Raw genomic sequence first — 24,330 nt, 5'->3', positions numbered from 1 at the left:
CCCCCCTGCAGACAGCACCTTCCGTTCCTCTGCGCTTTGCCTTTTTCCTTTAGAGAAAGCTCCAGGAAGCTACTGCGCTGTCAGGGTGTGGTGGGGCTCTGATGGAAACCCATCTCCATCAACCCGAAAGCGGGCTGGGGTGGGCAGGGAGGAAGGTGCCCCGTGAGATGGCAGAGTGAAGCAGGGGCAGAGCAGCCCTCCCTTCCCGGGAGCAAACCCGCGGTGCCCGCGGCGACGCTGCGCCCTGCCTGGGCAGCGGGGAAAGGAGCGGCTGCTCCCCGGTGCCGGGCAGGGACCCCCACACAATCCTAGGGCTACTTTGCTCTCCGCATCCGTTCAGCCTCACTCTGCTATGGCTTTTGCAGCAGCAGCAATTTCTGGTTTGAAAACACCACAGAGATCCTCACCAAAAAAAAAAAAAACGAGCAACTACCAGGTTTCCTTTCGTTCAAACGACTCCTAGCTAAGGTCAGCCCATCTGCTGCTACCGGTAAAACGCAGTCTACACCTGGAACGAAAACAAGATTAAGAACTTGACCCAAAAAGAGTTGAGGTTTATGGCGTATAGTTTAAAAAGACATAAAAACACGATACAAGGAGGAAGAGTCAGACGCAAAGCTTAGTGACCAAAGGCGTTCAATCAAGGTGTAAGGTTATACAATGAGTGTAGTGGAGTATCAGGAAAAGCTCCGTACAAAGTCGTGTGCACTCTTCTTGAAGCTGAGATTCTGGATTCCTCCATGTGCCAAACCTGCTGGGAGAGACGAGAGGCATGAGAAAGCTGCCTGCCTGCCCCACTGCCTGCCCCGCTGCCCACCCTGCTGCCTGCCCACGAGACCTGGCAGAGCAGGGAGCACACTCACGGAACAGCCGTCTCATCGCAAACCACACCATTTGCTCAAAGCAGGAGTCCAGCTGCAACTACGGGGGGGAGCACAGCCCCATCCTGCCCGCCCTGCCAAACCCACAGAGCCCAGAGCACAGCCCCATCCTGCCCGCCCTGCCGGACCCACAGAGCCCGGAGCACAGCCCCATCCTGCCCGCCCTGCCGGACCCACAGAGCCCGGAGCACAGCCCCATCCTGCCCGCCATGCCAGACCCAGGCACCAGCAGCAAGACAGGCGTGAGGAGGAGCAGGCAGACGAGCCCTGCAGGAACACAAGGAACCCAAGGCACGGTCAGCTGGCACCGCAACACCTCCATGGCATGAAGCCGCTCTGCCAGGCTGAGAACTCCACTCATACCACTGTAGCAAACCCCAGCCCACCAGCTTCCTGAGAGCAACTTGTCCCCGCAGCCAGAAACCTGGCACCCTCCTTCTCAGACCCCCCACTGCCATCACCTCCATCCCACTCCCCAGGCCAGCCTGAGATAAAAGATGGGAGCCCAGAGTCACCCCCCAAGCCACAACAGTCCCTGCCGGCGGGTGCCCCTCCTTACCCGAGGACAGGGTGCTGGGGTAGGTCATTCCAATTTCATGAGCTCCACGTCAAAAATTAGAGTGGCGTTCGGTGGGATGATCCCGGGGTGGCCGGTAGAGCCGTAGGCGTAATCTGGGGAGATGGTCATCTTTGCCCGCTGGCCAACACTCATCTGGGGGCAGGGAAAGAAACAGAGGGGTGTCAGGAGATGGGCGCAATCACCGGGTGAGGGCCAGCGAGAGGGACACAGACCCATCCTCCCTCCTTTCCCTACGCTGGGCAAGAGCAAGGACCCAGGCTGGGCAAGGTGGAGGGGACAGAAGAGGAATGGGAAGAACAGGCATGGGCTGGAAAAGGAGCAAGGTTTGAGATGTCCTTCACACTAGTGCAGGCAGGGGATGCCAGGCATTCCCTAAGCCACTGGCACCCCTGCGCTGTGCTGCCTCGTGCCCCCAACGGCGCACGGAGCTGGCTGCAGCCACGCATGCCGGAGCCGCCGCCGCACCGTGCCCACCAGCCCTCCCTCCGCGTGGGCTTCCCAGCCCGGGAGCCGGCTCCGCTCGGAGCAGGAGGCCCAAGCGCTCCCCGCCGTGTTCGTTCGGAGCTGACTCAGTAGAGAAATGTCACCGCTGAGTCACCGACGTGCCGTAGGTGTTCCTGGGGCCCGGCCCTGCTCCGTTCCTGCCATCTGGCAGGTGGCAATGCAGAAGGTGATATTCACACCCACACCTCCCAGCGCTGAGGAGGCGGAGGGGTGGAAAACACAGGGGAATATAAAAAAAAAAAAAAAAAAAATAAAAAAGATCGAGAACAAGCTGCACAGAGTGATTGCTGCCCACGCAGCAGCTCCCCAGGCGCACGGCTCCGCGCAGCCCTGCACGGGAGACCGGGAGGCGGAGAAGCACCGGGCACCTGAGCGACTCCTTCCTCCCAGCCGCGGATCACCTCCTGCTTGCCCATCACGAACTTGAACGGCTTGTTCCTGTCGCGGGAGGAATCGAACTTCTTCCCATCCTCCAGCATACCTGGGGAGAGAGGGAGGGAGATGATGGTGACACGGGGACAGAGTCACGCACCCGGCAGCCTGAGCGGGTGACGGTCACCCCTGGCACAGCTCACACGGCCCTGAGTCAAAGATGTTTCTCAGCTCAGCCTCCTTTTCCCTGGGGAAACACCTGCCCGGGGCAACCTGGGGGGAAAATCCCCCCCAGCACCCCCAGGGCACCATCCAGCCCTGGATTGTTCCTGCTCCTGGCTGCTTCCACCCAGAGAGAGCTGCTCCTCTGGGCTGGGACCAAGGACAGATGAGGGGAGCAGATGGACAGAGGGGGGAAAAAAGCTTTCCCCACCTCACAGCACCGCTGCCGGCCGTTTTGCCAGCAACAGGATCAGGCACGGCGCTTCCCATCGCGCCGGCAAACACACCTCCCGCTCCTCACCGCGGGCAGGCTCCCATCCTCGGGCAACCGAAACAGCATCAGGGCTCCAGTGCCCCATCTCGGCTACTACCGGCCTCCAGCCCTCCCCGTGCCAAGCTGCACCCCGTTAGTCTTCCACCAAATCGCTCCTGTACCCAGGAACGACAACGGGGAGACGCAGCACGGAGCACCGGACACACGTTCCCCTCCCCAGCACGCGTTACTTAGCCAGGGCTGATATCCCCAGGGCTAAATATAACTCTCCAACATGAGCAAAGGAGGAATTTTCTCCCCTCCCTTGCCACTTGCTTGACCTTCTTGGGGAATCTTGGAGCTGGAGCTGCCTTATAGGAGCAGCAACTCCGCCAGTCGGCGGAGTTGCTGCTCCTATAAGGCAGCTCCAGCACCCTATGCGATAATAAACTCTCCTGCGAACCCTCCTCACTTCTTCACTGCCCTAAACCTGTTTTCTTGGCTGGAAAAAGTCTTGGAAAAATCAAACTTGCCCAGCAATACATAGGGCAGAGTGGTTTCCCTTCACCAGGGCAGCGCCCACGAGCAAGAGTAAAATGCATCTGTGCAAAAGACGAGCGAGGTTTGCACCGCGATGGCACGCAGACACGGGCAGTCGTGGTGATGCGAGGTGCTGAACAGAAAGAAGGGAACTGGGGGAAAAATACATCAGGAAATTGGGGAAAAAAACAAAACATGGCTTTTGCAGGGGTAATGAGGACTGAAAGCTCTGGGCTGCAGGAAAGTGCAGGGGGTGGGGGCCGGTAGCCCCCCATTTCAGCCGGGGACTGGAATTAAGCTTTTAATTTCAGGGAAAGGAAAAGGTCCCTCTCCAGGGCTCTGAGCGTCAGCACCAGCTCAGCCGGGCAGGCGCAGCCCTGGACTTTGGAATAGTAAATCTGGAGTTTTCTTGTTTCCTCCTTCCAGGATAAACCTCTTGTCGCTGAACCGGCTTCCAGCCCCGTCTGGCGCCGCTCCCCGCTCCCGTCCGCTGGCCTTCCTCCCGCCCGGCGGGGACGCTGGCAGCCGGGGCACGGGGCAGGCCACACTGGCTGGCACAGGCTGTGCCGCTTGGCCGCGACACGAGCTGATCTCGAGCTCAGCTCTGAGCCCTCCGGCACCGCAACGAGCTGGGGTGGCTGCAGAAGGACGGAGGGGACATCTCGTGCCTGTCACCCTTCTCCCCGGGGGACCAGGCAGCACAACCCCCCTGCTTGTCATGGCAAACAGGGATGGGCAGGATGCCAGTGGGCACCCGCTGCCTGCAGAAGCACATCCCATCGAATGATCCGGCCGAGGGAACGTAAAGGCACCGTCAGTGGCACAGGAGATGCTGCTGACCTCGATCAGGAGCAGAGGGGACACTGCCCGCCCCTGATGCCAGCTCACCTGTCCACATCCAGCCTCGGAGAGCTTTTCGGAGCTGGCAGCACCCTGGGTGAGGACAGAGGGACTGATGGACTCAGCTGGTTGCAGCAGCCCCAGGGAGGATGGATCACTCGGGCTTCCCCTGGCCCAGGATGGTGAAGGTCGCACAAGGGAGCCCATCCCGGCTGCCCGGTACGGGGCCGCCGCGCTCCCCCCATCACACCAGTGCGGAAAACAAAGAGACTCCGATGCTTTGGAGGCAGCATCTGCATCTCAGGCGCTTCCTCTGCCCGCGAGGCTCCCGGGAGATTTCCCCAGCCCTGGACAAGTATGAGCAACCATTTCCTCATCCCTGCCATCCCCGAGCAGGGAGATAACGAGATCTCAAAGCTATTACGGAGGCAGAGCATCCTCTGGCAAAGGCAGTTGCCCTGCCAGAGCCCGGGGAGCAGCAGCCAGCTCCCAGCACATCCCAGCTCGCCGTAGCCCCTGGCATGGCTCCTCACCCGCTGCCCACACCAGCCCCATGAGGACGGCAGAGCCCATGGAGATGGGTTAGAAACCCACCTGCCCTGGTTCCCACCCCGAGCCAGAGATTTGACCCCCTTGGAGGTCTCGGCTGGGCGATAAGGACACCGGAGCGGAGGTCTCAGGGGAATGGCAGTGAGGAAGAGCTCGGAGCTGTGCAGCCGGGGCTGCAGCGGTCACTGGATGGAACGGGGAGCTCCAGAGAGCAGCCCCAGCTCCAGACGGGCTGGCAGCACGGCCCTGCCAGGTCTCTGCCACACTTGGCAGGCAGCAGCCGGGAGACGCCAGCTGCAACGTGCCACTTGGCTCCGTTTCCCCCCGGGTGGGCAGAGGCGGTGGAAAGCAGCGCTGGAGCGGGCAGGGGCACCTCCAAGACAAACCTGCAGGTCAGGGGTTTGCTGGTGGGACATGGAGCCCCATCTGCACCCCCTCCATCCCGGGCTGCAATCCTCGGCACAGCCGCTGCCCAGGGGCTCCCGCATGGAGCCAGCTTCCCAAGGCGGGGCAAGGAGAGACCTGAGCAGTGGGGTAGGCACCTCTGCTCCAGCCAGAGGAAGGGAGAGGATGGGAAACCCTTCCCAAAAGCCTTGGGATACGCCCACGGTGACCAGGGCATGCTCCAGCCCCCTGTGCCAGGATGGGGCTGCCCAGCTGAGGTTAAATCCTGCCTCCACCAGCATCCTCTGCCAGATGCTCCAGATCCCAGGGCCCAAGCTCCTGGCACCAACACTTCCATCACCCACCACCACCAGCAGCTGGACACGGGAGGGGGCTCGGCCCACCGTCTGACCACCAGCGCAGGTGTGGAAGGCTTCCAGAGGTGGCACCGAGCTCCCACAACGCGCCGACCGGCAGTCGCACGCCTCGGTAGGAAACGTCTCGTAACCGCAGAGCGTTTGCCGCTGCCGCGCGAGCGTGGCGGCACCTGGCCACAGCGGGGAGGGAACCGCCGTGCCAGCTGCCGCGCGGACAACAGGAAGAGCCGGCAGCTGAGGCTGCGTCCAGCCCGGGTGCTGGGCAAGGATGGGCAGCCCCTCTGCACCAGAGAAAGCCAGTTTTATCCAGCAACCCTCCCAGCATTTCCATCCCCCTGCTCCGAGCCCACCTCCCTCCAGGACACCAGCAGCTGGCTGCGTTTCGCTGCTCGGGCAAAGCTGTTTGGTCCAGCCAAGCCAGACTCGCTCCCATCCCCGTGCTCCCCAGCACGGCCACGGGCCCCCATTTCCCCTCTGGCAGCGTGACACGGTGGCTGTGGTCTCCCCACGCTTTCCGCAGCCCCCTTCGCCCCCCAGCCCGCTACCAGGGGGCACAGAACCCAGCCCTGGCAGGGCTCCGGGGTGCACCAGGAGCCCCGATGGCATCTCGCTCCGTCCTGGCACTTGCCCCAGCAGCCAGACCCAGGGGGGCTCAGGGCTGCCAGCCCCCAACCCGCACCCCCCTCCCCATCAACTCGCTCCTACGCAGCCCTCCCGCCCCACGTTACACATTGGGGAACTTCAACCGCCATTTAGTTTCTTTAACAGCCCTTTGCAGCAGATTTCACACCAAAGGCCGTGCCGGACGCCCTCCGGCAACGTTCCCCCTGCTCCCCGCGGGATGCGGGCACGACCACCTGCAAAGAGCGGGGACCCGGGACCAAAGGAGGAGGAAAGGGTCCAATTCCCAGAGCTCCCCCCAGGCACCTCTGCAACCCCAGCGTGAGCGACCAGTGTCTCCCGAGCAGGGGCCCAGAGGATGCTCCGCTCTCCACCTCCTCCCTGGCACAGCCCTGCCACTCCGAGGCTGTTTGTCCGTCCGTCCCTCGCCCCTGGGATGAAACGGCTGCTCTTGGTGGGGCCAGGCCCCATGGAGCAGAGGTTCGGGCCCTGGCAGATGCCGATGGCCAACCCACACTCTCTCACCCTTGGGTCTCTGCTGGCTTGGTTAAAAAACGTTTTTGGAAAAAAAAAAATCACTGTCCATCCATAACCCAGAGGAGCAAGAGCTGAACCGCCGCACGCCCATTGCGGGGCACCGCGGGAGCAAAGGGCAGCCGGAGCTGCCGGGGGGCTCTGGAAGGAGCCTCGGGCACAGCACCTCCCACATCGCGCTCTGATCCTGCTCCGGGCTCGGTGAGCGCCGCAACGGGGTTGGGGAATCCCAGGTTTCTGAGGTTTCCCGAGAGTCAGGTCCCGCTCCGGCCTCTCGCGGGGCAGGTGGCATGCCAGGAGCCGCAGTGCCAGGAGCCGCGGTGCTGACGCGGGCAGCGGCCACCAACAAAAACGGCATCGGGGCCCAAAGGTGTTTGATTTCCGCTGCTGCCGAGGCGGCGGCGGGGGGACAGAAGCTGCCTGCAGTGGGAAATGGGGGGGATAAAGGCCAAACGGAGACAATAATAACAGAAAAATAAAAAGGAAATCAGAGAACGGCTCCCACGCACAGCGGATCGCTGCTGCCAGGGAGGGTCTGTCGGGAGCGAGCCACCACGCAGCGCTTTGCCCGAGCGCCAGGACGTGGGGCCGGGCAGCTGGTGCCCCTCGAGCGGCTCTGCCGGGGCGGGGGCCGGAGCCGGGAAGAGTGGCAGAGCTCCGGCAGCATCCAGGGACGGAGAGATGGGGCCGGAGGGCTGGTGGGCGGCTGGGCTGGCCCACCAGGAGCCACTTGACTGCCTGCCAGCCTCCCTTTGTTCTTCCACCGGCGGAGGAAACGGGGCGGCCGGGGGAGCCCGAGCAGCTTCCTCTGCCTCCGGACGAGGGAACGGGAAGGACGAGGGAGGAGATGGAGGAGCAGCAGATGGGCTGGATGCCCACCGAGCCCTCCCAGCAGGCAGGGCTGCCCAGGCCCCGCTCTGCAGAGAGGGGCACCTTCAGCCCCTCAACCATGGGAGAGGGGGGCACCCTCAGCCCCCCAACCACGGGAGAGGGGAACTGGTTATCGGCAAAACCAGCCACAAACAGGTCGACATGTTTTCACCCCGGAGCGCAGCAGCCACCATGCTGAGCTGGAGATCGAAGGGCAGCTGAGGGGGAGAGGAGACCCCCGGCGTGACCCCCAAAGCATTTTTGGGGGTGCCAAGGCTGTTTTTTTTTTTTTCTGTTGAGCTCGCAGAAGGCTGCTGGTGCACACCATGCGCAGCGGGACCCTCCCCGGCTCTCAGGGCAGCCCCTCCTCGAAACCCTACGCCCGCAGCCCCGTCAGCACCCCCCGTTATCCGCACCAGGGACCCCCACGGGACCAGAGCCCCCAAAACCCCCCCAGGGTGGGCTCTGCCCCACGGACACCCCCATGAGGGGGAAGGGGCTGGGCAGCAGGGACGGCACTGGGGGTGCGGGGACCCCCGCTCTGACACAGGGGACCCCGAAGCTCCCGGGGGGGCTGACTCGCTGCCAGCCGGGGAGCCCCCGCTGTCCCACGGGAGCCCCGAGGGTGGGGGCTCCCGGCTCGGCGGCTGCACGGCCCGCAGGGCTCCGCTGGCCCGGGGCGGGGGGCTCTGCCTGCCCGGGGTGCCCCCGCACACCCCCCAAGCACCCCGGCCCGTTTCTCAGCGCACCCCCAAAAAGAGGGGGGGCTGGACGAGGGTGGGAGAGCCCCCCCCAGATAGGGGAGGTGGCTCCCACGGGGACCACCGGGGCCACCCCACGGCCCCGGGACACAGCCAGACCCCCGCCCCGGGGCCCAGCCCTCCCCCCGGGAAAGCCCTGCAGCCCCCGGGGCCGGAACCCCCCGGTTTCCCCGGGGAGCGCCGCGGCCCAGCCCGGCCGCCCGCACGGGCCGGGCCCCGGGTCCTCGCGGGCTGCCGGGGCGCGCAGCCCCCCCCTCGCGCCCCTCGGCCGCCGGGCCGGGCCGCGGCGACCCTCCCCCGGTGGCGGCGGGGCAGCCCCGCCCTGCGGGCCCCGCGGCGGGCGGCACTCACCCGTGTAGTGCACCACGCAGGTCTGGCCGCGCTTGGGGAACGTCCGCCCTGCGGGGAGACACGCACCGTCAGCCCACCGGGACCGGGACCCGCACCGGGACCGGAACCGGGGCTCGCACCGGGACCGGCACCGGGACGGGACAGGAGCAGTCCGGCGGGGAGGGGAAGGGCACGCCGCGGCTTACCGTCGCCGGGGGCGATGGTCTCCACATGCACGCCCATGCCGGTGCCGGTGCCGGTGCCGCTCGCGCACCCGCAGCGCCCGCAGCCCGAGGGAGGAGGGGCCACGTGTGCGCAGCCGCGGCCTCCGCGCCGCCATAGAGCGCGCCCGCCCGCCGCCTAGAGCGGCCCCGCCCCGGCCGCCGCCATCTTCCGCACTCTCCCCTCCCCTCCCCGTCGCCATCTTGGCACCGCGCGGTTGCCGGGGCAACCGGTGGCGGAGCGGCGGGCCCAGCCGGGCCGTTCCTCCCCGGGTCCCGGTGTATCGCGCGGGGGAGCCCCGGGGCCCGGCTCTGTGGCCGCAGCCCCGCAGGCTTCGCCCGTTTCTCCGCCATGCCCAGGCCGCTGAGGCGCGGGCCGCGGGGGAGGCCCGGGGCTGCCAGAGCGGGGCTCCCCGGGACCCCCCCCGGTGCCCGCGTACACCGGCCGCGGACCCCCGCCCCACCGGGGGCTTTGAATTATTCCCTCGGTTCCCAAGACTGGGCCGTGCCGGTATTGAGAGCGTCCGTCGCACGGAGCGGCAGCCATCGCCGCTTCAAGCAGATGAGGGGCTGTTTTGTACATATACCAATGTATTATCTCTCATAAAGAAACGTATTATCTCTCTTATATAAATGTGTTATCTCTCGTATACAAATCTGTTATTTTTCATATATAAATGTGTTATTTCCATAATAACCCGGCTCCCCGGAGGTCCGCGCCAGCCCCGGGTTCAGCAGACGACCCGCGGGTTTGAACAATCCCACATTCAAAAGGACTTTTCTTCTGCGAACAGCAGCAACTGTTTTCTTTTCTTTTTTCGTTAAAAAAAGAACAGCTCCAGGCACGGGGTTTTCGCCTCAAAGTGTCCTACTTCCTTACTTCAAGGAGGTGAACTTGGAGTGTCCACAAGGGAACGGAGAAGTTCCAAGGACAGCCAAGAGACTTAATAAAAAACCAGTATTTCCAGCAAGTGCATTAAAATGGGACACAAGAGGATGAGACTCTTAAAATAACAGATAATGGGATGAAGCGAGTTTTAATTGCTTCTATTCCTTGCTTGCATCTTTTAAATACTGAAATAGCAAGGTTTTTTTTTCTTGCTTGATGCCATAACATCATTTTTTACGTTAAATCTGCAACATGCAGATGGTGCCCGTGGTCCCTGACTTTCCACGAACGCACCCGTCAGCAGGGCAGAGGTGTGAAGCCCAGAGTCAGGATGAAAAATAACGGGATGCTCTCGCCCATCCCAATTAAAGCTGTCGGCGAAGGGCTGGTCCTGCTCTCCCTACAAGGGCCAGCGAAAAACAAGGATCTGAAAGGAGAAAGTGCTGCTCGATGCATGCCCATGCTACAGCCCGTGCCACGCTGGCGCAGGCACGCTGGCACGCGTCGGGCACTGCAGCCTCCTCGTGGCTCTTGCCCTGGGTGGGATGGGTTTTTTGCTCCCTTGCATAACGAGCCCATTTTACTGGCAAGCAAGGTCACTGCGACAACCAGTACTTCAACTGGAGCAAAGAGCTCAGCCAGGTTTGACCACCCACCCCTCACCGCTCAGGATCCAGCTGGTCGAGATCCAGGGAAGGTTCAGGTCAGATCCCAGTGGCTAAACTCTGGAGAAAGCACAAAAGCTTGAACGATTGGTGAATTCTGCCCAAACTGCTCCCTGCCCTCTGGATCATCTGCTGGCAGAACTCAAAATAAGAAACACCAAGAGAGAAACGCGTGACCATTCGGATTTAATACTGTGAAAAATAAACGGGCCATTATTCAATATACAGAAGCATCGCCCCGGGCGGGCACCCTGCACGCCAGCAGCAGCTGCCTGCTCTGCGGTGGGTCAGGTCCTGCTCTGCAGCAGCCCGTGGCATGTTCACGGCTCGTGCTGTAGGTTGGGAGCTCCAGACCAAGCCCTCTCCTCTGTCCCGAGGGGCGCGTGCCTTGGCACATAATTCATGCTTTCTGCAGGGTTTGAAACTCTCAGCAATCGGAGCATTTCCTCGATGCTCAAAGGCACTTGCGTCTTCATAAATCCACAGGCGGCGAGGCTGGAAGCGGCGTGGTGGCAGAGGGCAGTGCATCCCAACACCTGTGCGTTGGGCTTAGGCGATCCCAAGGAACATCCTTCACACTCCAGAAAACAAAACAACAAAAAAAGAAAAAAAAATTTTAAAAAGGAGGAAAAAAAGGAGGCCCTCTGCATCTGAGAAGTTGTTCTGAGTGCGGGCTGCCGTGACGATCCTGCAGGTGCCCTGGAGCAGCTCTACAACACCCTCTCCCCCACTGATGGCAAAGTTGCACCACAAGACTTACGGCTTCAAATTAATTCAGCGCACAACCGGGGAGTAATTTGCTCGGATCCTGCCAGTGTGCACCAGACTGGAGAGCTGCAAGGTCACCCAACAGTCAGGTACAGCTCCAGCCCTAAAAATAACCGGTGCCTCTGCGCAGGGCTGAACACGGCACGGTGTTCCCAGCCACCAGATGCCTGGTTTTCCCTCTCTTCCCCCCGCTGTTGTCGGAAAAGACGTGGGGGTGCCCCGTGGCTCTTGCAGGGCGCCGCTGTGGGAGATGGAGCAACGGGCTGCGACCGAAGAGCAACTCAGCTCTTCTTGACATTCGTTTGACACTTCTGCCGTAACTTCCCGACCTGGCAAAAACCAGGACAAGCTGCCAGAACCCCCCAGCTGCCTGAGCGGAGGCAGCGCAGCCCGTTCCTGCAGCCTCGTGCACAGAGAAGCTCCTGATTTCCCAGCGGTGACTCCGCGAACGGGGCGCAGGCGGATGGGCAGAGCTGGCTTCCAGCACCCTGCTGCCAGGTGGCATTGTGTCTGCACGTGCTTTAAAACACCGCCGGCCCCAACCTCACCCTTGCTCAAAGAAATTCTAAACTTTTCCCTGTGAAAGGGCAGGCTAAGCACAAAGACAGCACTATCCAGGCAGTATTTTCCCTAAAAACTGGTCACAAATAGTTTCCTTTCAAAAAGAATCCCTGTGTTTTTTGTGTGAGCTTTCCCACAGTCAAGGGACACCTCTGCACCCTGGTGTGCGTGAGCACTGCTCCGGGACTGGTGGGGTCCGTCCTCCCCGGCACGGGGTCTGCCCCAGAAGGAGGGCGAGGATCTGCCGTGCCCAGATCTGGCAGGACCAAGCCCTGGGGAAAGCAAGTCCCTGGTGAGGTGGCAGGGCTGGGGCTGGAGCTGGACCCCGTCCTGTGCCTGCCTGCCAGGAGAGGGATGGGGTCAGGATGCAAAACAGGCCTTTGGGACAGGGAGCAGAAACAACAGGAAGCAAGGACTTTCCCTGGCAGCAGCACATCCTGACAGCGCGGCAAATCCGCGTCCTTCCCGATGAACTCACCCGCTTCAGCCCTGGGTTTGTTCCCGGCTGCCGCGCGGTACCTGATGCCTGTTAAAAGGAACACAAATGCTCATGAAATCCGGTGTCAAGTCAGCAGCCCCCAAAATACCCCCAAAGCCCTCCAGGAAATGCGCCCCTAGAGAGGATCGTAGCCTGGGCACGGGGAGCTGGACCAGACACACACAGTCCCCTCTCTGTACGTTTCTGTGCCCGGGTAGTACCATGGCAGATGCCCAGCCTAATGCCAGGTGAGCCGGCTCTTTCAGGGAGCTTGAATTTACCCCATCGCCTCCATCTCCATTCTCATCTGCTTCCTCCTCTCTTCATTGATGGGATGGAGGCAGAAGATGATTATGGCAATGAGCAGCAGGCTTATTGGGACTGGGGCCATGAGAAGGCGCAGAATGAGGATGATGGAGGTGTTGTGTGTGCAGTCCCCAGCACGGTAACCTGCAAAACTAGAGAGGAGAATGTTTTTCCTTCCCCTAGCCCTGGCGGGCCACCGCAGAAAGGCAAGCAGGCACTTCCATCCTCCTCCTCTAGAGTCTGGTATCGGAGGTCAGTTTTGGGGGATTCCCACTCCTTTCTGCTCCTCTTGCTCCCAGTAGATGTTGGAAAGACAAAGTTGGATACCCTTGTGACTCATTCCAGCATCTCCTATTGACAGTCTAGAAAAGAGCTGTGCAAAGTGCCTGTGCTGGGCTGACAAAATAGGGGAGGCAGGATTTGGGGCTTACTGTAAACTCAGCGTCGATATCCCCACCGCGAGGCCACCTGCAAACTTGTTGAAGAAGACGTAAAATGAGTAGAAGAGAGCCTCCAGGTTGAGGCAGCGGGGGTTCCTCAGCATGAAGTCCTCCACCGTATCTGGCAGCATGGACCTGGGGACAGAGCCGCACAGACACGTCGGTGACACCCACGCCAGCACCGGCTGAACTCAGCTGCAGCCACTCCCAGGCCCCCCCAAAGCAGCGGAGAGAGACAGAATCCCCTTGCAGAACCCCACTCTGGAGACCGTTTTGTGCCTGTCCTCTGCCTTAGGTGAACGGGGCAGAGAGCGTCTTATAGGCAGCGTGTGGCAGCTGCTTTGGAAAAAGAGAAGAAAAAGAGAATAAAACCAGTGCTTTGCGCAGTGACTGCCATCCTGCTGCTGAATCCAACCCCAGACCGAACGATGCTGCTGGGGGACCATGGCTCACATCCACATCCCTTCCCAGTCCCACCTCCACATGTCCCTCTGCAGCCCAAAAGCCGTTATACTGAGCCAACGGGCAGTCCTGGCACGTTTGGGTGCTTTCCCCAAAACTTTCCCCACTTCTCTGCCCGATGCGTGGCTCGGAGGTGCCCCTGCTCACCACGGTAAAAGGTAGAGCACAGCCATGCTGCAGCCTGCCATGATCACCAGGAAGATGAAGGCTGGGAAGTTGTCCCTCACCTGGGTGATGGCTACCAGGGCCGGGATGATCAGCTGCAGTGGCGAGAGGAAGAGGAGAAGCAAAAGTGGATGGGCCCTTTCTGTGGCTCACAGGCAGCTTGTACCCAACTGCTCCCCCTTCCCCACACATTTCATAAACGGAACTGCTCCTGTCCCCTGTGCAGTGCAGCGGGGAGGCACTGGTCAGGCTGGCGTTGGCAGCAAAACCTTCCTCATGGGTGAAGAAGGGATGGTTATGGAGGGCAGTGAAGCTGAACGGTTAACTGGAAAGCTGGATCTGCTATGGCTGCACCCAATGTCCGTGAGGAAGGCATCTGGAGATAGATCCTCGATGGGATTTAAGCACCTAATTCTGCAAAATAGCCCAGTGGGATTTCCTTCCTGACCTGCAGAGCCAGGCAGCAGCTGGGACGTGTGTCTGATGAGCAAGCTGTTTGCCAGCCAGTGCCAAGCGTGGTGCACAGCCCTTCCTTCCCTGCCTGTGCCTCTCGGAGCTAGATGGCAGAACTTGGATAACTTGCATCAAGCAAGCAAGATCCTGGAGCAGGCCAGAGGCCAGAGGATGATGCTTGTGTGTGCACATGAGACGGGTGCACTGGCACAGCATCTGGTCACACACTGCTCCCCAGATCTGCAGCCGTGGAGTCTCAGAGCCCAAGCCCTTGGTTGGGTGATGCTGAAAAAAAATAATTTCCCCGCTGTCCCAGGGATGGTCCCTCCCTGCACCTTACTGCAGAGCTCTGCAAAGCCACCAGCAGTGGCCAGACACAAGAAGTGCAGAGCTCCCATCGACTACTGGCTTACTCCTGGTCACCTGCAGCATGCAGAGGACACCGTGCTCAGGGCCACCCTTAGCCACCAGCCAGCTCTTCTCCCCAGACACCCTGTGCAGCCAGGGGCACGGCTGTCTCCTCGCGGGGCTTCTCAATCCACAGCCACAACCATGGGCAAACTCACTGCCAGGCCCAGCGTCGCTGCTGTTTTCTTTCCAAATCTCCCCAAAAACCACTGCCAAAAGGGAATAGAGAGGGAAGCGGTGACCTGAGGAGAGAACCAAAGGGTAGTCTCAGCAATGCCCCCCAGGACTGCCAGTCTCTGCCCGGGGGATGTCCTTGCTGATGGGCAGAAGCAGCAGCACACAACTCCATGAGGCTGAACTGCCCATGGTCAAGGGCTGGAGTGACCCAGGGATCAGCCCTCCACCAGGAAGGTCTGCCTGGGGCTCGCTTACCAACATGATAAGCACTAAATGCTGGAACTTCCCGGCCAGCCCCACGGCATGGGTACAGAAGAAGGCAAAGATCCCCTGTGTGATCTGGGAAAGCAATGCAGAGACGTTAATGGCTGGGGGGGGCCCGAGTTCACAGTCTGGATAACTTGCCTGGACATCTTATCCCCCAAGCTCTCCTGCCACGGCAGGTCTCGCACCTGGAAAGCCAGAGATGCAAAGAGGAAGCCACAGAGCAGCTGGGTGTAGGGCTTGTGTCCCATGATGGTCCTCAGGCAGCTGGCAAAGGGCAGCTCCACCTTCCCCAGGGGGCTGAGGGGCCCTGGGGAGAGACAGCAGGGCTGGCACTGGAGCTGCCAGAACCCTGGCGACGGGCTGGGAGACACAGGGTGGTTGTGATGGGGTGGGAGGTACAGGGTGGTTTGGAGGTCTCGATGATCTTAAAAGTCTTTTCCAACCCAAATGGACCTTACCAGCCTTCTCCCTCACTCCAAAGATGAGAATCAGACAGGACAGGCAATAGATTGAGCCCAGGATGAGGGATGCAGACACATAGGCCCTACGCTGGAAAATGAGAGACCGTGCAGAGTGCCAGTGTGGGTACAGAGCTCTGCCCTCAGAGCTCACGGGAGGAGCAGGGGCAGACACGGCCCTTACCGTGTTCTCCAGGGAGTCCATGAGGCTGTAGGTGCTGGTGTTGGGTCGGGTCTCGTTCGACACGTAACAGCTGTTCATCATGCGGGCATGGTAACTGCCCACAATCTGCCCCTGGATCCCTGAGCCAAGGAGCGTGCTGAACACCTCCATCCCCATTCCTGCCAGTACAACCAGGAGAGAAACCTCAGTCCCACTCCCTGGCTGATGGGAGACATCCCTCAGACAGGGTAAGAGACCAGCTTTGCAAATGGAATTGGAGGCACCAACATCCAGAGCTGCCCCAGACGAAGAGATCTGCTCTTTCTACCTGCTCTGATTTTTCCCTTGGCTCCAGCAGCAAATGCTCTAATGTTTAGAACCAGTAACTCTGGGTCCTGGTTTCCCTAGTGATGACACAGATCTAAGAAACATTTCTGCAGGTGAAGCCTTTGCAGAAGACGACGCTGGTCTCACCACATCCCTGGTTCACCCCATCCACTCTGCAGCCTGTTCAAAGCCAGAGGAACTTTTTCACCTCCCCCCGGGAAGGGTGTCCCAGGACCGCAGGCAGCCGGGGTTGTAGGGGCACAGACACTTACTGTAGGCAGTGGCTGAGTCACGGTCCTTCTGGGTTCCTCCCAGGAACATTGTGAGGGAAGAGTACGGCACGTGGTGGCACTAGGGAGAGCACAGTTCAAACACAGCTCCGGCTGCTGCTTCCCTGGTTGGCTGGTTACGACCCCCCTCGTCCCTACCCACAGCAGATAATGCTGCTGTCTGTGCCACCCCTGCACGCACGTGGCTCTTCACTCTTTTCTTCTGGGAGTTGCTCTGGTCCCGCAAACCAGTGATGGAGAAGTTCACATCACCATATACAGACAGCCCAGCCAGATCCTCAGCATTAAAATCATAAAATCACAGAATCATTTAGGTTGGAAAAGACTTTTAAGATCATCGAGGCCAACTGTTAACCCAGCACTGCCAAGTCCACCACTAAACCATGTCCCTAAGCAGCACATCTACACGTCTTTCAAATACCTCCAGGGATGGTGACTCCACCACTTCCCTGGGCAGCCCGTTCCAATGCTTGACAACCCTTTTGGTGAAGAAATTTTTCCTAATATCCAATCTAAACCTCCCCTGGTGCAACTTGAGGCTGCTTGCACTGCTCCATCTCACCATCCCTACAGGATGGTCTGTACCATCCCACGTCCCTTACTGCTCCCCAGCTGGAGCTCTCCCAGACTCTGCTCCAGGTCCCTTCTGGAGAGGCTGGGGCTGGGACTCCCCAGCTGACCCTGTCCCCATTCCTTGCGGTATAGGATGGTCTGTAAGACAGTCAGCCCCAGGCACCGTGTTCCTTACAGTCATGCAAGTCTGGAAGAAGCTGTACATGAACAGGTACCACAGGAATTTCAAGGAGGTGGGGGTGGTATCCGAGAGGGTGGACCACATCAGGCAGTAGAAGAGCACCCCGAATGGCATGGAGCATGCGATCCTGGGAAGGAAGCAGAGCTGGTCAGATCCAACCCTCAGATAAGGTTGTCACACTTATTGCACAAGCTGAGCTACGCAGCACGGTCCCTTCCACAGTTTCTGAGCCACAGCCCAGCTACTGCAAGACCAACATCGGTGAGAGGAAGCAGCTTTGCTCAAGCCAGTGTCCAGCAGTCAGGCTGGGGGGGCTAAACACAAATATTGAGAGAAAAAGTAAAGTCTAAGTTGTCCAACATTTCTTGTTCTCTTGCTGAACCACTTCAAGCCCTTGCCCTGCAGCAGAACCCTGGAGGCAGCGGTAGCCCTCTGTGTGCCAGATCTGCCCGTGGTTAGAGCCCGATGGAGAGCTGCTGGCACAGCTACCAAACTCGGTACGCACCACCACGCAGGACTCGGAGCACCGAACCCCACGGCCTCGAAAGTGTGAGGCCCCAGAGAAAGAGCAAGGGTAGGGTCTGCAGTACGCTCCTCCTCTTCCACCACAGTGACATATGGACCCCACTGCCAGTCATGTGTTATCTTTAGTGTCCTTGTGATGTTATGGTTTTGCAATTCTCCATAAGCCACGATCACATTAAGCTCCCAGTGAGGTGGCCCAGCACTGAATGAATCTGAGCCCAAAGACCCTCCTGAGGCTCCAGCCCAGACGCTCACCATGGGATCAGTTTGCCATATTTTCTCCTCGGGCTTTTGCTGATGAGGAAGCCAACAGCAGGGTCAGTAACTGCATCCCAGGCTCTTCCAAGGAAGATGATCAAAGAGGCATGGAATGGCTCCAGCTGGCGGGGAACAGAAACCACAGCTCGAAAGGGAAAGAAGTCCTGGTGAAAGGCTGAGAGTCAGCACAGTGCAGCTCGCTCTAGCCAACGTTTCATCGGCCTCCCCTGGAGACCACTCCAAACCTTGAAACGGCCTGGAAACGCCTCCTGCGTGCCCACCAACAATGTTTACATGATGAGATTTTGATCCAGTTTGAATGCCTAATTCTGGTGAGCATTTCCAAGGGCTTTGGCCACCCACCAAACTACCCTTGCCCCAATCTGCCAAGCTTATGCTAAGCCCCTTTGTGGATAACTCCATCTCACGTGTCCACTCACCTGCACAACATCCAACAGGAAGATCTGGAGGAAAAACCCAAGGGCGTTGCCTGTCATCTGGTAGGGAATGCCCCCAACAGCGTAGCAAACCTTTCTGCAGAGCGGCAGTCCTGGCTTCTCCTGCAGCCAAGACATGAGGGAACAAGCCCACCAGAGAAATGACACACATCTCCAGCTGACAGCAAACCTCCAGCTCCTGCTTGTCCCATCCGCTGGGTTCTCTGATGCCCATCTAAAGCCCGAGTCATGTCATAACGCCCCCACACCCATGAACAACACACATATGTGTCCTTTGCCTGGACATCACTCCACCTGATACCCATGAGCAAAGTGAACATGGCAGTTGGGTGCTGTAGGGTGCTTCCCCATCTGCTGGTAACCTTGGTGGGTCAGGGCGCAGTGCCTCCTGCCCACAACCTGTCCTAGGGCAGCGGCTCCGGACATCCCACTCAGCAGAGCTTCGTATTCTTCATAAGCCCTCAAGGTCACAGCCTCTCTCCTTGCTCCAGCCCACCAGCCCACATCCACTCCTTGACCAGCCAAAGCCCCAAGGCAAGAGCTGATCAACCAGCATCTGTCTCGTTCGCTTGTCTTGGGCTTGTCTTGTCACCAGGGCCACATCCCTGGTGTTTCACCTTGCTCCTCCTCAGAGGCATGTTTGCCTGAGACCATGGGCTGCTAATGCAAGCGAGATACGTATCTAACACCAGGCACAGAGCTCTCTGCTGAGCTGGTCTAACACTGTCCTCTCCTCTGTCGAGCCACAATCCAGTGGTTCAAGTTCTTTAATATTAAAAAGTACAAACTGCATCAGGCTTGAAGTGACCATAACAGAGGCAGTCCAAGGAGAGGGACTGCAAAGGCCAGAGCCCAGGAGATTGCTGCAGATCCACAGGGAAAGCACAAGGAACGTTTCAGCGTGCAGGAAAGGGCCGATGGCAAAGCCTCTGCTTTATTTGGATGTGGTTAGCTCCAGTAAACACCGTACCAAGCCTCAAGAACCAGGCAAGTTCCCAGAGGCAACGTACAGCGCCGACGTCCTCCTGGCCCTGAAATGCTGTCTGACACGCTACACCTCTGCATCACACCAGACCAGGAGCACGCTGCAGAACGCAGGGTGAGACCGCATGGAAAGCAAAGCAGCGCGTGGCCTTGGCCACAGCTGGGCTCTGCGGCGAGCAGAGCGTTGCTAGAGGCTGTTTCTGTTGGGGTGGGGTGAGCAGTGGTGGGGTCGCAGTGCAGATGCCTGGAGACCAAGGCTGACCTCCCGTCCCAGCACAGGCTGCCTCGGACGAAGCTCGGGGCTAACACACTTGTCAGCATCTCAGGTTCCTGGTCTACACCACGTTTCCACTTTCCCAACCCCTGAGCAGCTCCAGTGTGGCTCTGAGCATGGCAAGTGGGTTGCTGTCCTGCACCCAAAAAATACCCAGCCCTTTCTGGAAAGATGTGGAAGGCTCCTTGACTCATGCTTGGCACAGAGACAGCTGTGCCAGGAGCTGGGCTGAGGGATGGACCATGGGGTCCCATCAACAGCTGGGTAACAGGGACATCGCGTCAGGGGTCGCTTCAAAATCCCCCTTGCTCTCATCTGTCGTGGGGTGAGGGGACAACGTGCCGGTTCCCCGGCCTGTTTGGGAGGAGCTGGCTTGCTGTGCCGCTAACGTCAGTCGAGCCGACAGCCGCCCTGGCTGGATGACAGATCTGCACTGTAACGGTCCGAGGGAGCCGCTCCCGAAAACACGGGCGCTCTCGAAAAGCAGCATTCCAGCAGGCTCCGAGTGCCGTTCCCTGGTGCAGCCATTAGCAATAACTCCTCCCCAGCCCACGCCACGCAGAAAGCACACCCTGGGCAGCAGCAGCGCCGGCTCTCCCTGTGCCAGGCAGCGCCCGCAGCCCACTCGTGCCTCTCAGCTGCTGCTCCCGGGTTACCTTCTGCCTTTTCCAGCGCCCGGCGAGAGCCGAGCCTCTTGTATTCCAAATTCCAGACCAACCTTGTCCCGCAGCGGTGGCTGAAGCATTAGGCTCGCACCACCGCTGAGGAGCACTTACTCACACAACATCATCTTCCCACAGCAGTTCTGCTTCTAAAATTACAACGGCATTTCTCTCGGCTGTAGGGTTTGGGGCGGCTTTCCTCCCCTGTGCGCTCGCAGCAGGCAGGGCAGCGCTCTGCACGCCTCTGCCCGTTTCCGTTGAAAGTCAACGACAACAAAACGTGGAGCCTGGCTTCGACGACGTGCTCCGGAGCTTGAGTCACAGCCGCCTCGCAACGCCCCCGCGGCCAGCGGCTGCGGGAGCCGGGCGGGCGCTGCGTGGGCATGCGCGCGCGCTCCCGAGCCTCCGCGGGCACGTGGGAAATGCATTTCTGCAAGTAGGAAAGCAGCAGCCTGGGATGTTGATCTTACCTCTCTGCAGACCACGCTGCTCTGGGGGAGAGGTCCTTCTTGGGTCAACCCGTGCGGCTCAGCATCCTCAGGACCAGCTGGAAACATGGCTGCAGACATGACCGTGCCCTTCTGCGGCATGTGGCAGGGACGCAGGAGCTTCCTCAATCAGGGCGAGGAAGAAGTTGCCTCATATGTCAAAGAGCACACCGCAGGCACCAATGAGAGCTGGATGGAGGTTTGGCAAGTGAAGATACATCTGTGGGGCGCCGGGAGAGCTGGTGGAGGGGAAATGACTGGCCTTGAGGGAGGAGCGTGGCCAAACCCTGCCCATGGAGGCAGGAGACCTGGCAGGGCTCACAGTGTAGCTTCTGCTCGCCGCAGCAGCTCCCAGCTTCTCTGCAGTCAAGTGGAGAAATCTGATGCTCTTCAAAGGTCAAGCTGGGTCCAGCATCTCCTCCCCATCCCAGGGCTGCTGCCACACTGAGGTCTTGGGGGTGCAGAGGAGTCCTTCGCCTGAGCCCCAGAGCACCGCCGGAACACGCTCGAGCCGCCCCAGGACTCAGCACCAGCAATCACCAGCTGCAAAGAACCAGAGAGCAAAACCCAGAGTGGGCAACCCAAGTGGCTGGGGCAGGCAGAGAGGGCAGCAGGAACAGGCAGGTTCTCGCCCCAGGTCGCTCCTTGACTAAGCCTCTCTCTCCCAAGGCAATCCAGGAGCCCAGGAGCCCAGCTCTGGCTGCTCAGTTGGGGCCGTGGAAACCCCCTGCCCCTTTGCTTTGCCCTCTCCTTAATGGGTGCAAGATGTTGGCACTGCCCTAGCCCAGGACACTGTCACTTAAGAGTAGGAGGCGTGGGATACATTTTCCTTTCCCTATTAAGCGAGATCAGTAATTATCAACCTCTTTCAGTCTGTGAGCTCCTGACAGATCTCCCATGGCAATGCAGACCCCAGAAACGTGCTTTTCTTAGTCCTCTTTCCCAGACCCTTCATCGCCCGTAGAGCCCAGCAGTCACACACCAAAAATTACTCCCACGTTACGAGCCGTAGGAGCCCGGTTACTCAGCGCTGGCTGTGTGGGAGCAGCCGAGCTCCCAAGGCAGCGGCGCTCACCATTACCAGCACTTGGCAAAGCAAGGCAGAGGGAGAAATCAGCTTCAGAGGGCAGAAGGCACATGGCAGGAGAGGGATGGCACCGCCACTCTGCCCACTAATCGTCTGCTTGGCACCTCCAGCCTCATCAGGCAGCTCTTTCAAAACAGGCTTTTCTAGCTGGACCAAGCTCAGTCTCCAAGACTGAACTTACATGCAGCAGGACATGGGCAAACCCCTCTCCTGCTCTCCTCCCAGGTTCCCAAGGGTCACTGGGAGCGTTGAATCCACGTTAGTGTGTTTGCATCCCTGCCCACACCCAAGGGGAACGCGAGCACCCATGCTACATGGCTCACCACGCCGCCGTTAGAAAAATGCGTCATCTTCAGCTCAGCCTGGCCTCGGCCGGTGGGGGTTAATCTGGAAAACCTGAATTTTGCAGGCTGAGTCAGAACTTGGTTAATAAGGCACAGTACAACTGAGTCAGCGGCAGCTCTCTCCACTGCTATTGCACTGACATCCCAGATAACAAATATCGCTCGCGCTGGACCACAGCCAGCGCACTGGGAGCCAAATCCCTGTCCCCCACCAGCAGAGCTAAGCACACATCTCTATAAGAAAGCAAAATACAGCTCTCCCCATCCAAGAAGAAAGGGGAAACTCAAAAGGAAATATAAAAAAATTATTTTTATTTTTTATTAGCCTATTTTGTACCCACTCACCACACACGTTACTCTTGGACAGACTCAAGGTACCTTTGGAAATTGTACTCAGCCCTTAATCCTCTGGCTCTTTGGCCCTCATTTACTCGCCAGGTGCAAATAGCTGCGTTTTCTGCACACAGAGGAGAAAGCCAAGAGATGCCCAACAGTTACCTCCCCGAGTAGCTGTGCAGCTCTCGCTCCCTGCCTAGTTCAGTGCACAATTATCTTCCACGCAGGAAAGCTTTATTTCTGCTCACATCCTCCCAAAGCCTTTTGCCCTGTTGCTCAGTGCCTCACAGAGGGCGGCATCACCCGTCGGGTCTAGACAAGGCGTCACCACCAGCAGTGCAGCACGGGGAGCTCTGCGTGAGAGCAGGGCCCGGCTTCACGCTGGGAAAGGCAGATTCCAGTGAAAAGCACCGATTTCCCCATCGCTCGCTGCTGTACGCCGGGCTGCTCGCTGCAGGCAGGGGGCTGTATAATAATGCCACGTGCCAAATCTCACCAAACCGCCCGCCGTACGCTGCGCACACCGAGGGTCTGGGGCGAAGGGACGATGCCTCTTCCATCGCTACGCTGATCTCTTGCCATCAGCTGCTTAGAAACGGGTTTTGAAAGAAGCCGAAGCTCTGCAGTTTAACAAACAAGGTCATGTTGGAGTTTACTCACTGCAAAGGAAAGGTCCCTTCCCCAGAACGCCCTTCTCCACTGCAGAAGGATGAGATCTTATCTCTCAAGGCAGCCCAGGGCCCAGGAATGTGCGACACAACAACTCCCATCCAAGCCATGCTGTGAACAGCTTTTCTCAGGGTACTATGACCCGGAGACGGGCTGCTGGGGCAAGGGAGCCCCACTGGAAAAAAAAAAAATAATAAAAAAAGAAGCCTGAAGCCAGCAAATGGGAATTTTTTAGCACAGAAGCACGTGGCAGCTTTTGGATACGTTCCACTAGCAAGTCCTCTGAAGGTTCACCCCTCCTTGACTGCTCTACGCGTGGCCGGCGGCTCTGGCGTTCCCCTCGGCACAGCTGCCTTCTCCTGGGGGAACGGGAGTTGTGATGTCCACAGCCACCGAGGTGGATGAGGAAGGAGAGGAAGGGCTGTGGCTACTGCAGGCCCCGTAAGCCAACAAAGAGTTAATTTAGTGAAGAGTCATGAAACGTACCTGAGTAAATAAGAACATCTGGAATCTCTTCGGGAACTCCCAGCACTGGGACAGACAGGCTGAGCGCAGACAAGACAGAACAGCAAACAAGATAAGCATTTAGGAATGTAGCAAAGAAGTCAGGAAATGATAAATTAGTAAATGGAGAGGTGTTTGGCCCAGGAGCCGTTCAGCTGCCAAAGACGTGGGCGCGCTGCACCATTGGTATTGTCTCTGCACAAGTGTGGGACAGGGAAATGCAGGACTTGTTTGGAAAAACTGCTGCTAACAGGTATCTGGAAAGGATTTCTCTGCCCGTTTCTGTTGGCCTCTGCAGGATCCCAGCTGGCAGCCAGCCCGACCGCCGGGCCAGCGCGATACGCGGCTGCCCCGGTGCAGAGAGCCGTGTTTGCCGGCTCCGTCCATCCGTGCCGCCGCGGGAGCCCGTTAGCACTGCGGCAGCAGCCAGCGTGGGAAAGCCCCCGGCAGCCTGCGGCGACACGGAGCCCCTCACCGCCGTCGTGCCCGCTCGGTGTGTTCGTGCCATGTCGCATGGCACGGGAGTTATTTAATTCACCGGAGCAAGAAGGAGCCCTGGGGCTGAACTCTCCACAGGCACCAGGTACCTTTAGGCTTTTTTCCTTCCGAAAGGAGAGGGAAACTGCCTAAAACACACCACGACAGCGGGCAGGGCCAGCATCGCTCGTTAGTTAACGAGGACGGCGGGTGACCGGGCAGAGCACCGGGGCGTGCGCTGGCCGCCACCGGGCCTGAAGGACACACGCAGAAGCTCGCAGCTCGGAGACGTCTGCTCAGGGTCTTGAAGCACGAGAGGAGCTTAAGGCTTTTCTTTCCTCAGGGATGCGGTGGGTGGCTGGGAAAGCACAGCTGGCACAGCTGGAATCGGTTC

At 59.4% G+C, this 24,330-nt stretch overlaps 2 protein-coding genes across 2 annotated transcripts; both read right to left on the bottom strand.

Annotated features, from left to right (window-relative positions):
- Window positions 1–619: 619 nt before the first annotated feature.
- Window positions 620–8,889, bottom strand: FKBP1A (FKBP prolyl isomerase 1A). The gene is made up of 5 exons (XM_086622836.1): window positions 8,825–8,889; window positions 8,640–8,687; window positions 2,334–2,446; window positions 1,441–1,593; window positions 620–751 (listed from the first exon to the last, which is right to left on the bottom strand). The coding sequence occupies exons 1-4, from the start codon at window positions 8,859–8,861 to the stop codon at window positions 1,465–1,467; spliced, it is 327 nt and encodes a 108-aa protein (XP_086478962.1). The 5' UTR covers window positions 8,862–8,889; the 3' UTR covers window positions 620–751; window positions 1,441–1,464.
- A 2,292-nt stretch (window positions 8,890–11,181) lies between these two features.
- On the bottom strand, window positions 11,182–20,588 carry LOC104379631 (sodium-dependent lysophosphatidylcholine symporter 1-like). Its single transcript, XM_009986937.2, has 15 exons — window positions 20,502–20,588; window positions 18,094–18,213; window positions 17,651–17,775; window positions 16,865–16,997; window positions 16,099–16,177; window positions 15,521–15,678; window positions 15,337–15,427; window positions 15,064–15,185; window positions 14,867–14,950; window positions 14,593–14,676; window positions 13,556–13,668; window positions 12,938–13,081; window positions 12,482–12,658; window positions 12,201–12,248; window positions 11,182–11,227 (listed from the first exon to the last, which is right to left on the bottom strand). Exons 1-14 carry the CDS (start codon window positions 20,586–20,588, stop codon window positions 12,206–12,208), a joined length of 1,560 nt encoding a protein of 519 aa, XP_009985239.2. The 3' UTR covers window positions 11,182–11,227; window positions 12,201–12,205.
- Window positions 20,589–24,330: the final 3,742 nt, after the last annotated feature.

The sequence above is a fragment of the Tauraco erythrolophus genome, chromosome 18 (genome assembly GCF_009769465.1).
Source record: "Tauraco erythrolophus isolate bTauEry1 chromosome 18, bTauEry1.pri, whole genome shotgun sequence".
Lineage (NCBI taxonomy): Eukaryota > Metazoa > Chordata > Aves > Musophagiformes > Musophagidae > Tauraco > Tauraco erythrolophus.
Note: the sequence above shows the minus strand (reverse complement) of the source record. Positions and strands in the feature narration are given on the sequence as shown.